Source organism: Phyllobates terribilis, unplaced genomic scaffold, assembly GCF_046119375.1.
Source record: "Phyllobates terribilis strain yellow unplaced genomic scaffold, ASM4611937v1 Scaffold_12__6_contigs__length_324123572, whole genome shotgun sequence".
NCBI classification, from domain to species: Eukaryota; Metazoa; Chordata; class Amphibia; order Anura; family Dendrobatidae; genus Phyllobates; species Phyllobates terribilis.
Genome location: NW_027362772.1, coordinates 86,333,078 through 86,345,990, shown reverse-complemented (window position 1 = coordinate 86,345,990; position 12,913 = coordinate 86,333,078). Strand labels below are relative to the sequence as shown.

General features: G+C 52.6%; 1 protein-coding gene across 1 annotated transcript in view; it reads left to right on the top strand.

Annotated features, from left to right (window-relative positions):
- The first annotated feature begins 2,602 nt into the window (after nucleotides 1-2,602).
- Nucleotides 2,603-12,913, top strand: part of LOC141172152 (tyrosine-protein kinase STYK1-like) — a 63,603-nt gene continuing 53,292 nt past the window's right edge. Inside the window, exons 1-4 of the mRNA XM_073656027.1 lie at nucleotides 2,603-2,737; nucleotides 2,954-3,094; nucleotides 6,578-6,790; nucleotides 6,870-7,051. Of these exons, the coding sequence (XP_073512128.1) occupies nucleotides 2,689-2,737; nucleotides 2,954-3,094; nucleotides 6,578-6,790; nucleotides 6,870-7,051 (585 nt within the window). The 5' untranslated portion in view covers nucleotides 2,603-2,688. The remainder of the gene's footprint in view (nucleotides 2,738-2,953; nucleotides 3,095-6,577; nucleotides 6,791-6,869; nucleotides 7,052-12,913) is intronic.

The following is a 12,913-nucleotide window of genomic DNA, read 5'->3' as shown; positions in this document are numbered from 1 at the left end:
TGGAGGCAGTCAGATGGGGAGGAGCTGGAGTCAGATGGGGAGGAGCTGGAGGCAGTCAGATGGGGAGGAGCTGGAGACAGTCAGAGATGGGGAGGAGCTGGAGTCAGATGGGGAGGAGCTGGAGACAGTCAGAGATGGGGAGGAGCTGGAGTCAGTCAGAGATGGGGAGGAGCTGGAGTCTGTCAGAGATGGGGAGGAGCTGGAGTCAGATAGGGAGGAGCTGGAGTCAGTCAGAGATGGGGAGGAGCTGGAGTCAGATGGGGAGGAGCTGGAGACAGTCAGAGATGGGGAGGAGCTGGAGACAGTCAGAGATGTGGAGGAGCTGGAGTCAGTCAGCGATGGGGAGGAGCTGGAGTCAGTCAGAGATGGGGAGGAGCTGGAGTCACTCAGTGATGGGGAGGAGCTGGAGTCAGTCAGCGATGGGGAGGAGCTGGAGACAGTCAGAGATGGGGAGGAGCTGGAGTCAGTCAGCGATGGGGAGGAGCTGGAGTCAGTCAGAGATGGGGAGGAGCTGGAGTCATATGGGGAGGAGCTGGAGGCAGTCAGAGATGGGGAGGAGCTGGAGGCAGTCAGAGATGGGGAGGAGCTGGAGTCAGTCAGAGATGGGGAGGAGCTGGAGTCAGTCAGCGATGGGGAGGAGCTGGAGTCAGTCAGCGATGGGGAGGAGCTGGAGTCATATGGGGAGGAGCTGGAGGCAGTCAGAGATGGGGAGGAGCTGGAGTCAGTCAGCGATGGGGAGGAGCTGGAGTCAGTCAGCGATGGGGAGGAGCTGGAGTCAGTCAGAGATGGGGAGGAGCTGGAGTCATATGGGGAGGAGCTGGAGGCAGTCAGAGATGGGGAGGAGCTGGAGTCAGTCACAGATGGGGAGGAGCTGGAGGCAGTCAGAGATGGGGAGGAGCTGGAGTCAGTCACAGATGGGGAGGAGCTGGAGTCAGTCACAGATGGGGAGGAGCTGGAGTCAGTCAGAGATGGGGAAGAGCTGGAGTCAGTCAGATGGGGGAGGAGCTGGAGGCAGTCGACGGGGAGGCGCTGTAGTAAGTCAGATGGGGAGGAGCTGGAGGCAGTCAGATGGGGAGGAGCTGGAGTCAGTCAGAGATGGGGAGGAGCTGGAGGCAGTCAGATGGGGAGGAGCTGGAGTCAGTCAGAGATGGGGAGGAGCTGGAGGCAGTCAGATGGGGAGGAGCTGGAGACAGTCAGAGATTGGGAGGAGCTGGAGGCAGTCAGATGGGGAGGCACTGGAGTAAGTCAGATGGGGAGGAGCTGAAGACAGATGGGGAGGAGCTGGAGACGGTCAGAAATGGGGAGGAGCTGGAGTCAGTCAGATGGGGAGGAGCTGGAGTCAGATAGGAAGGAGCTGGAGGCAGTCAGATGGGGAGGAGCTGGAGGCAGTCAGAGATGGGGAGGAGCTGGAGTCAGATAGGGAGGAGCTGGAGGCAGTCAGATGGGGAGGAGCTGGAGTCAGTCATAGATGGGGAGGAGCTGGAGTCAGATGGTGAGGAGCTGGAGACAGAGATTGGGAGGAGCTGGAGACAGTCAGAGATGGGGAGGAGCTGGAGTCAGTCAGAGATGGGGAGGAGCTGGAGTCAGATGGGGAGGAGCTGGATGCAGTCAGGGAGGAGCTGGATGCAGTCGGGGAGGAGCTGGACTTTGGCACAGAGAGGGAGGAGCTGGTAGCAGCCAGATTGGGGAGGATCCGGAGGCAGTGAGATGGGTAGTAGCTGGAGGCAATCAGATGAGGAGAAGCTGGAGGCAGTCAGCAGGGGGGAGGAGCTGGAGGCAGTCAGAGAGAGGGAGGAGCTTGGCTCAGGCACAGAGGGAGAGAAGCTAGACTCAGGCACACGGGGGAGGAGCTGGAGGCAGGCATAGAAAGGGAGGAGCTGGACTTGGGTACAGAGGGGAAGGAACTGGAGGTAGGCATAGAAGGGGAGGAGCTGCATGCAGGCACAGAGGGGAAAGAGCTGGAGATGAGTACCGAGGGGGAGGAGCTAGACTCAGGCACAGGGAGAAGAGCTGGAGGTGGGTATAGAGGGGGAGGAGCTGGAGGCAGGCACAAAGGGGGGAGGAGCTGAACTTGTGCACAGAGGGGGGAGAAGCTGGACTCTGCGCAGAGGGTGGGGAGCTAGACTGATGCACAGAGGGGGAGGAGCTGAGGTGGACACAGAGGGGGAGGGGCTAGACTCAGGCTCAGAGGGGGAGGAGCTGGTGGCAGATAGATATTCTGCTGCTAGCTCTCCTGAAAATGACAGTTACACTTCTCTGAGCTGATAACAGGAGGCAATAGACTGAACTTATCTGCCCGACACTCAGTCTATTGCCCCCTTGTGTTAGGGAGGGTTACTGCACTGTGCTGCTCTTCTGGTCTCCCATCTCTCCTGGTTTATGTTCCCCCACTCTTTTGACTACATATTACTTGACATTCATAGGTCTGGGAGTCAGGTACAAGGTTTTTGGGAGAGGACGGTATTTATGGGGGCAGGGCTTTATGGGTGCAGCTGCTCCTCGGGGGTGGAGCTTTTCCGTGCTCTAGTCACATGACCGCAGACCGCTCTCATGCAGGGTGATGGGATTTGGTATCGGCGGGATCGGGGTTATTAGATGATATAAACCATTTCCAGTAATATTCAGTGCCCCCCTTCCCTGCAGGGACTGACGAGCGGCTGAGGCCCAGAGAGACCCTGGCGCTGACACATGGACCCGCGGCAGCTCACCATGAACTCATCCGAGGATTTCCAACGCAGTAAGTGCTATGCAATACTCCCAGAAAGGTGAGAGTTAACAATATGGTCGACTTTCCCAGACTCCTTCCTGCCAAGAAGCGGGTGATTAGCATGCACAGCGAAGGCAGAGGACCAGCGATGCGTACACTGACACCCCTCCGTACCCCGGTATCTGCCTCCCTATATGAGGTGCTGTATATGGGGGATCTGTATGGATTGTGTGCTCCTTTCCTCAGATGAGAACGGCTGGCAGAATTCGGTCATCATCATTCCGGCGCTCCTCTCAGGCTCCACCCTCATCATAGTCGCCATTATCTTATGGAGGTCAATCTGCGGAAAGAGAGAAAAAAGAAAAGAATCAAAAGGGAAAACCAAAGGTAGAGAGTAAATGTGTGTCTGCGTGTTACGTCATACTGCTGTCAGATTACACTACATGTGGGTGAGGAACAGACAAACTCTGCTAGAAAGGTGAGGTTGTGGAGGACAGATCATGTCACAGGTCATACACCCTGGAAAGACTGACCAGGTAGTTAAACTGCATCAGCAAGGTCTCTCCCAGGCAAAAATGTCACACCTACTGGGCTGTTCAAGAGCAAGCACGAAGAAATGAGCAACATTGAGGAGCAGAGACGCAGGGGCGGCCGGGGAAACAGTGCAGAAGACGAGACACATCATGTTACTGCCCTTCAATATTGGAAGATGTCCAGCAGAGCCATCAGCTCAGAACTGGCAGCAGCCGAGGAGACCAGCTGCTCCATCCACCGACCAGAAGTCATCTTCATACAACTGCAACTAAGAAGCCCTGGAGGTGGTGATTCGGCCCCGGAGCCCTGATCTCACATCATCCCGTCTGTCTGGGATCCCATGAAGAGACAGAAGGATCCGCATAAGGCCACGGCCCCACTATCCGTATTCGGTCAGTATTCGGTCAGTATTTGTTCCCAGGAGTGGGAGCCTAAACCAGATGAGGAACAATCAGAGAATTGAATAGAATAGAAACAAGTCACCAATTCTGCATTTATCACCCACTCCTGAGAAAGAATACTGACCGAATACTGACCGAATACTGATAGTGGGGCCGTGGCCTGAGTCTCACGCACAGAAGATCTGAGGGAAGTTCTCCAAGTTATCTGGCACAATCTCCTGTGGAGATCCTCCATAACCTGTGAATAAGTGACAGGTGTAGATAAGACGTCTGTGCATTACTGTGTGTATGTAATGTCTGCACTGTGCTTTATACAGTGTATATATACAGTGGTGTGAAAAGTATTTGCCCCCTTCCTGATTTCTTATTCTTTGTGACTTAAATGTTTCAGATCACAAAACAAATGTAAATATTAGACAAAGATAACACAAGTAACCAGGAGATGCAGTTTATAAATGAAGGTCTTTATTAGTAAGGGAAAAAGAAATCCAAACCTACAGGGCCCTGTGTGATAAAGTGTTTGCCCCCTACCCGATTTCTTATTCTTTGTGACTTAAATGTTTCAGATCACAACAAATGTAAATATTAGACAAAGATCACACAAGTAACCACAAAATGCAGTTTATAAATGAAGGTCTTTATTATTAAGGGAGAAAGAAATCCAAACCTTCAGGGCCCTGTGTGATAGTGATTGCCCCCTAAACCTAATAACTGTTGAACCCTTAGCAGAAGCAACTGCAATCAGTCTTTACAATGCTCTGAAGGAATTTTGGCCGCTCATCTTTGCAGAATTGTTGTAATTCAGCCACATTGGAGGTTTCCGAGCATGAACCGCCTCTTTAAGGTGTGGCCACAGCATCTCAATCAGATTAAGGTCAGGACTTTGACTAGGTTGCTCCAAAGTCTTAATGTTGCTTTTCTTAAGTCATTCAGAGGTGGACTTGCTGGTGTGTTTTGGATCATTGTCCTGCTGCATAACCCAAGTGCGCTTCAGCTTGAGATCATGAACAGATGACCAGACTTTCTCCATCAGGATTTTTTGGTAGACAGCAGAATTCATGGTTCCATTTACCACAGCAAGTCTTCCAGGTCCTGAAGCAGCAAAACAGCTCCAGACCATCACACTACCACCACCATATTTTACTGTTGGTATGATGTTCCTTTTCTGAAATGCTGTGTTACCTCTATACCAGATGTAATGGGACATATACCTTCCAAAAAGTTCAACTTTTTTCTCGTCAGTCCATAGAGTATTCTCCCAAAAGTCTTGGCGATCATCAAGATGTTTTCTGGCAAAACTGAGATGAGCCTTTATGTTCCTTTTGGTCAGCTGTGGTTTTTGTCTTGGAATTCTCCCATGCAGGCCATTTTTGCCCAGTCTCTTTCTTATGTTGGAGTCATGAACACTGACCTTAACTGAGGCAAGTGAGGCCTGCAGTTCTTTGGATGTTGTTGTGGGGCCTTTTGTGACCTCTTGGATTAGTCGTCGCTGCGCTCTTGGGGTAATTTTGGATGGCCGGCCACTCCTGGGAAGGTTCACGACTGTTCCATCTTTTCGCCATTTGTGGATAATGGCTCTCACTGTGGTTCGCCGGAGTCCCAAAGAAATGGCTTTATTACCTATTCCAGACTGATAGATCTCAATTACTTTGTGTCTCATTTGTTCCTGAATTTCTTTGGATCGCAGCATGATGTCTAGCTTTTGAGGATCTTTTGGTCTACTTCACTTTGTCAGGCAGGTCCTATTTAAGTGATTTCTTGATTGAGAACAGGGGTGGCAGTAATCAGGCCTGTGTGTGGCTAGGGAAATTGTACTCAGCTTCCCAAAGATGTGATCAACCACAATTAATTTATGTTTTAACCCCTTTCTGACGTGGGGTGTAATAGTACGCCCCACGTCAGATCCCCCTGTTTGGTGCAGGCTCTGGCACTGAGCCCGCCCTTTCCGGGCACATGACAGCTGATCTATACAGCTGACACGTGCCCGCAACAGCTGTGGGTGGAATCGCGATCCACCCGCGTCTGTTAACCAGATCACGAAAAATGGAGACGCTACGGGTCTTGCAAAATGGCGCCAATTTTTTCATTTTTAGCAAACATTGGATTTTTTTTCACCACTTAAATAAAAAAAAACCTGTACATGTTTGGTGTCTACGAACTCGTAATGACCTGGAGAATAATAATGGCCGGTCAGTTTTAGCATTCAGTGAACGTGGTAAAAAACAAAACAAAAAAACAACTGTGGTATTGCACTTTTTTTGCAATTTCACCGCAGTTGAAATTTTTTTTCCCGTTTTCCAGCACACGATATGGTAAAACCAGTGATGTCGTTCAAAAGTACAACTCGTCCCGCAAAAAATAAGCCCTCACACGGCCATATTGACCAAAAAATAAAAAAAAGTTATGGCTCTGGGAAGAAGGGGAGTAAAAAAACGAAAACGCAAAAACAGAAAATGCTGCGGTCATGAAGGGGTTAAGGATCCAGAAGATCCAAAACACACCAGCGAGTCCACCTCTGAACGGCTTAAGAAAAAACAAAATTTAGACTTTGGAGTGGCCTAGTCAAAGTCCTGACCTTAGTCCTATTGAGATGCTGTGGCCGGACCTTAAGAGGCGGTTCATGCTCGGAAACCCTTTAATGTGGCTGAATTACAATTCTGGAAAGATGAGTGGCCAAAATTCCTCCAGAGCGTTGTAAAGACTCATTTCACTTGATTGCAGTTGCTTCTGCTAAGGGGTCAACAGTTATTAGGTTTAGGGGGCAATCACTACAGGGCCCTGTAGGTTTGGATTTCTTTTTCCCTTAATAATAAAGACCTTCATTTTAAAAAGTGACAAACATGCAAAAGAATAAGAAATCAGGGAGGAGGGGCCAATACTTTTTCACACCACTGTGTATATACACAACATACTATTCATCTGTCCCCTTTTCCAGGTCTCTATGAGGACTGGGCTGTGAATGCTGCGGGGGTCTTTGAAAATTCGCTGGATGTTCCAGATCCGGTTCTGGAGAAAAAACAGCTGCCCGCGGGGTGGACGCTGGAGCGCAGGGTGCTGGTGTGTGACGGCCACTTTGGTCCCATTAGTCGGGGGGACCTGTGTTGCCCGGGGGAGGACAGTCAGCATGTTGTCCTAAAGGAGCTGTCCGGTAAGAGGGGCGTCTCTGGGGGTGTCAGTAATGAGAGGAGCACAGAATGACGTGCCCCCTGCCCATGTGTCCTCTGCAGAGCATTGCAGCCCCGGAGAAGTGCAGGATTTCATCGACCTGATGAAGTTTTATGTCCAGGTCTGTAATCACAACAGTCTGGTAACAATGCTGTGGTGTCAGACCGAGAGGAGACCCCCGAGCATCATCATGAAGGCCATGAGCTACGGAAACCTTCTCACCTTCCTCAGGAACCCGCAGGAGGTAATAAGGGGGACGCGAGTGTGATAGGGGTGGGCACGAGTGTGATAAGGGGAGTGCGAGTGTGATAAGGGGGGACGCGAGTGTGATAGGGGGGGCACGAGTGTGATAAGGGGGGTGCGAGTGTGATAAGGGGGGACACGAGTGTGATGGGGGGCACGAGTGTGATTTGGGGGGCACGAGTGTGATAAGGTGGGGCATGAGTGTGATAAGGTGGGGCATGAGTGTGATAAGGGCACGAATGTGATAACAAGGGTCATGAGTGTGATAAGGGGGAGCAATAGTGTGATAAAGGGGGCACGAGTGTGATAGGGGGCACAAGTGTGTTAAAGGGGGCATGAGTGTGATAGGGGGGCATGAGTGTGATAAGGGGTTCACAAGCGTGATAAAGGGGGCATGAGTGTGATAGGGGGACACGAGCGTGATAAGGGGGCACAAGTATGATAAGGGGGTATGAGTGTGATGGGGAGAACGAGTGTGATAAGGGGGGCATGAGTGTGATAAAGAGGGTATGAGTGTGATAAGGGGGGTACGAGTGTGATAAGGGGGACATGAGTGTGATACAGAGGGTACGAGTGTGGTAACGGGGGGCACGAGTGTGATAGAAGGGGCTTGAGTGTGATAAGGGGGGCACGAGTGTGATAAGGGAGGGCACGAGTGTGATAAGGGGGGGCACAAGTGTGATAAGGGGGGCACGAGTGTGATAAGGGGGGCACGAGTGTGATAAGGCGGGCACAAGCTTGATAAGGGGGGAATGAGTGTGATAAGGGGGGCATGAGTGTGATAAGGGGGGCACAAGCTTGATAAGGGGGGCACGAGTGTGATAAGGGGGCAGTAGTGTGAGGTTATATCAGTGCATAGTCATAGATTGTAGGTCTTTTTTACTTATAGAAGAATACACTACATGACATAACTGCAATACATTACAGGATACAAAACATAAGCGGTACTCCCCGTACTGTCCACCAGCCCCGTCACTATCTTACTATTCACTGACATCTTACAGTTTCTGTAAGGGTTGGGCGAGCAGTACTTCCCGTAGTCCCTCTCGAAAACCAAAGATGCGTGCCTATCGTACTGACACCTCTTCAGCAAGGACTTCACTCTGGAGATCTCCTCGCGGCTACCTCCAGTCGAGACAAGATGCTCGAGTTTCCTCCTCAGGCTCTGATACAGGCGATCCCTGTTCAGGCTTCTGAGGTTCGAGAGCTGCCGGAAGAATCTCGCCACCCGATGTTTGAACATCTCCCACCACTCCGACTTAGTGTTACTTAGGCCCAGCAATGGTACCTGGCTCTGAAAGAATTCCTCAAAAGACCGTCTTACAGCTTCTTCCTCAAGGAGTGATGAATTCAGCTTCCAATAGCCTCTTCCCATCCGAGGAGTCTCTGTAACGTTCAGAGAAAACATAATCAAACAGTGATTGGAGAACTCCACCTCCACAACCGACAACGGTGAAGAGACGGCCTCCTCCTTCAAATAAAACCTGTCTAGCCTAGACCTGCACTGACTACCTCTAAAAAAGGTGAATCCCGTGTCGCCCGGGTTGTGCCGGATGTGGACATCCACCAGGCGAGCCTCACTCACTATCCTGTTTAACACGACGCAGTCATAAGCCAGCCGGTCTCCGGAACCTCCTCTATCACAGGATCTCGTGACATTGTTGAAATCCCCTCCGAAGACCACCTGCCGACTCGAAAATAAAAAAGGTTTGATCTTCAGGAAGAGACATTTGCGGTCCCACTTGGACTGGGAACCATAGATGTTAATGAGCCGAAGCTCTTGTCCCCCCATGGAGATATCTAGGATCAAGCATCTCCCCATTTCTAATTCGATCACTCGTCTGCATTCAACCGCTGCAGTCTTAAAAAGGACCGCCACCCCGCTATACGGCTCGGCCGCAAGAGACCAGTAGGAGGGCCCATGCCTCCACTCCCGCCTTGCTTTATGCCAGGTTGATATATCGGTCAACCTGGTCTCCTGCAAAAACAAAATGTCAGAGTCAAGTTGGCCGAGAAAATGAAAGGCCGTGTACCTTGCCGCATCTGACTTTATGCTGCAAACATTAATAGTTGCCAGCGTCAACGGGGTGGGTGCCGCCATCATGATTGATTGAATTAGATAGCCTTTATCTTCCCACCACTGACAGTCCCAACCTCTTCCTCCGATAACGACGGGTTTTTAGTGCGCTTAAGACAAACAGATTCATCCATTCTCTCCTTACATACATTCTTGCCCTTGTCTGGTGGTCCTGGTTTAGTCCCCCCACCCAGAGGATTTTGTATTCCCCCCCCCCCCGAGAGGAAGACCCAGCCATCTCCGGAGCCCCAACCACCTTGTCCGCAACCTCCGGCCCCGGGTCCCCATCCTCCCCTCCCGGAGGGAAGTCCATGGGAGATCCACCAGAGGGGGGGCGACTGAACCCTCCAATGGCGCCTGGATCACGGTCAGAGAGTCAGAGGGGTCGCACTCCAAAGAGGCAGCTCGAGACCTGGTCCCCCTCCTACCTCTGGCCGTTTTTCTGTTACCTTTTTTCTTTTTCTGTGACCACTCCCCCTCTCCCTCATCTAGACTGTCACCAGAAGAGGGTTCCTGGGAAGACGTGGCGTCCTCTCGCTCTTCCCTTTCAAGTCTCTTGACTTCCTCACTCAATTCGCTGTCTTTAGGATCCTCAGCTGCAAGTGAAGTACCTGGGTCAGAGTTTAGGAACATTACTCCCTGCCCCCTGTCCCCACGGCGCTTCTCCTGCCGCCTGATGGTGGATGGCGGCAGCTTGCTCCTCACCGGATCCCTGCCTCCCCCGCCTCTACTGGTCCCTTCACCGGCAAGATTAGTCCCGGCTTTCGCCTGTCCCGCACTCGCCGCTTTCAGGACCGCATTGGCGAAGGAACGCGGACAGCGACTGAACGGGTGACCGAGGTCACCACACAAGTTACACCTAATCCTGCGACAGGCAGCAGCAAGATGACCGAGGTCCCCACACAGTGCGCATTTCTGGGTGGTACACTGCGCACTGAAGTGTGTGGGGCTACCGCACCTGTGACAGACCTTAGGCTGCCCCCGGTAGAAAATCAAGATCCTATCCCTCCCCAAAAAGGTTGAGGAGGGGATATGGGTAACAGTGTTTCCCGAAACCTTCAATCTCACCATGAAGGTCCAGGCCCCTGACCAGATACCATGGTCATCCAGATTCTTTTCGGGAATATTGGTGACCTCTCCGTATCGACTCACCCAGGTGGTAATGTCCATACAGGAAAGCGACTCATTACTAGTCAAAACGGTCACCTTCCTGACTGAATTTTGGCGAGTTATTGCCAGGGGAAAGAAACCATGCCATTCTGGGCGACTCCGAGCCAGCTCATGGCGAGACCAGAAAAGCTCAAGGCCCTCCGGTCTCACGAAGCTGACATCGAAGTAGGAGGTCCCGTAGGGATGGATCAAGGCAAAGATGTCATATGCCGCAAAGCCCATCCCCAGCAGGAGCTCAACCACCTTCGACCTATCAGGACATGCATCCTTGCTTACCCACTGAAGGCGGGCCACGTTCCTACGGTTACTCCTCTGCCCTGTGTCGGCAGAGACCAGACAGTCTCTGCCCCTCTATCTCGGAAGGCTGAAAGACCATGTCTCTCTATCCAGAAAGACAGATCAACCTCCCTCCCCTCTACAGTGATGGAGCTCTCCCCAATCCTCAGGGCGTTCAGGAGCTGCTGTTGCAAGTCACCATCCCCAGGGCCACCAGACGAGGGCGCACTACTACCCCCAGCACTGACAGCTCCTGAATAGCTTTGGGCTGAAGCCCCCACCAATGCTGGGGGGGGCAGCGGGACCAGCGCCTACTTCCTCCCCACCAACACCAGTGTTACCTTCCTCATTCACTTCACCACTGCTCCTACCATTCACTCCACTGTTACTACCATCATTTGATACACTACTACTCCCATCATTCATTCCACCACTACTCCCATCATTAGCTGCACCACTACTCCCATCATTCACTCCCCTATTACTCCCATCATTCGCTGCACCACTACTTTCATTCCCTTTACTTGTCACCCCATTACCACTCATACCACCACCTCCCATCACCCCATTACCAGCATTTATTCCTCTGTTCTCTGCACCTTCCACAGTCACATCCATTCCTTCTTCCCTTGTATCTGGTGTCTCTGCACTCACACCTGCTGGGCCGGGGGAGGGGAGTACCACACCCGTTTTCCCTTGGTTGGTGCTGGCTTTCTGCTGTTGTTCTCCTGCAACATTTTGTTCCTTGTTCTGGGCAGACTGGTTGTCAGGCACCGCTGCCGCCCTGTACCCACGGACTTTGGGGCCTTAGTGTCTTTTTTGGGTGCCCTGTTGTAGTAGTGCGCCCAGTGTTCCTCACAGATATTTTTTTTACATCCCTCCCGGCCTCCCCGGCCCCGGTGATAACCGGCTTTGCCGCAGAGGGCAGGGAGGGAAACTCCACAGGATTTCCTATGTCCGGCGCCGTGAGTACCTCCACAGCCTCGCCCCCTGCACTCTTCCCCACATAGATAGCAGCATCGCCGAACGTCCTCCTCTCCCCACCTTGCCTCTGCCTCAGACCCACTGCAGAGCCCGTGCCTTTAGGTTTGGTGGGGTTTCCACAGGAGGTGGCAGGCGCAACATCAGACAATGGTACATACTTGTAACTCACCACCTCCTGTGCAGCTCCTCCGGTCTTCTTCTTCTTTGTCTCCTCCACTGGTTCGTCCTCACCGAAAGAAAACTCAGTCAGGTCTACAGTAGACTCCAGCAGTCGGATCTCCCTCAGCAGTCCTCCTTCCTCCTCCTCCCCCGACACTCCAGCCTCTGCTGTGGGAGTCCTCTGCCCTGCAGGGAGACCGCTTGAGCTCCGGCTCTGCCCCTCACTGGCTCCAGCACTTGGGACTCCAGTCACCTCTTCATCCTCCTCCTCCTCTTCGCTAAGGACGCTGGCTGGTGGTTGTCCTGAGGTTTTTAACTCCTTCATTTCCGAGAACCCCCGCTGGTTCTTAAACCTCTCCAGGAAGGGACCTGCGCTTTTCTCAATCCCCTCCCGGAGGAGCACTAACCTGACCACCTCGTCTCTGAGGGCTTTAAACCTCTGGGAGGTCGCGGGTCTTTCCTTGTTGGACGCCCGGGTGTTCAGGACCCGGGCCTCCCTCAGCTCCTCTTTCAGCTGGGTTAGTGCTTTGCCGGCGTCCTCGTACTTCCGCCTTATGGCGACCACTCGGGAGGAGAAGGAACTTGTGGACTCGCTGGAGCTCATCTCCCCCCAGGATCTTGCTGGGCTCTTGTTCCTGGGGCCTGGGGTGCCCCGGTCTCCCTCTCTGGGCGGGCGGTGAACAGTCTCGGGGTTGGAGCAGGTGGATGTATTCTTCCCGATCTCCTCACTCCCTCCTGGGCCGGTTGTTGAGGCTCCTTCTCCCCCGCTGGCATAGACCGGGGGATAGGAGGCTGGGAAGCCATGCCGGCCTCCCAGTAGGCCTGCCTCTCCCTGGGGAGAAGAGAGGCAGACGACGACCCTCCTCCTGGATGTCCTGGAGCTCAGGAGGCAGGTGCTACTCTCAGCAGGGACCTGTCCTACAGTCTCCTCCTCCAGTAATGGCTGATACCAGGGAGTAATAGATTGTACTCACCTGTCCTACAGTCACCTCCCCCAGTAATGGCTGATAACAGGGAGCAATAGATTGTAGTCAATGACCGTTCAAGCACAGGCGCTTGGTGCATCATGGCGGCCAATCATTTACATGCACCTTCCCACCTGCTTGTTTTCCCATAATCTCCACCACCTCTTCTTTGATTGACAGCTCTGGCCTCATAGAGCAAGGTGGAGATAGATGTAACACCAGCCGTTGGGGA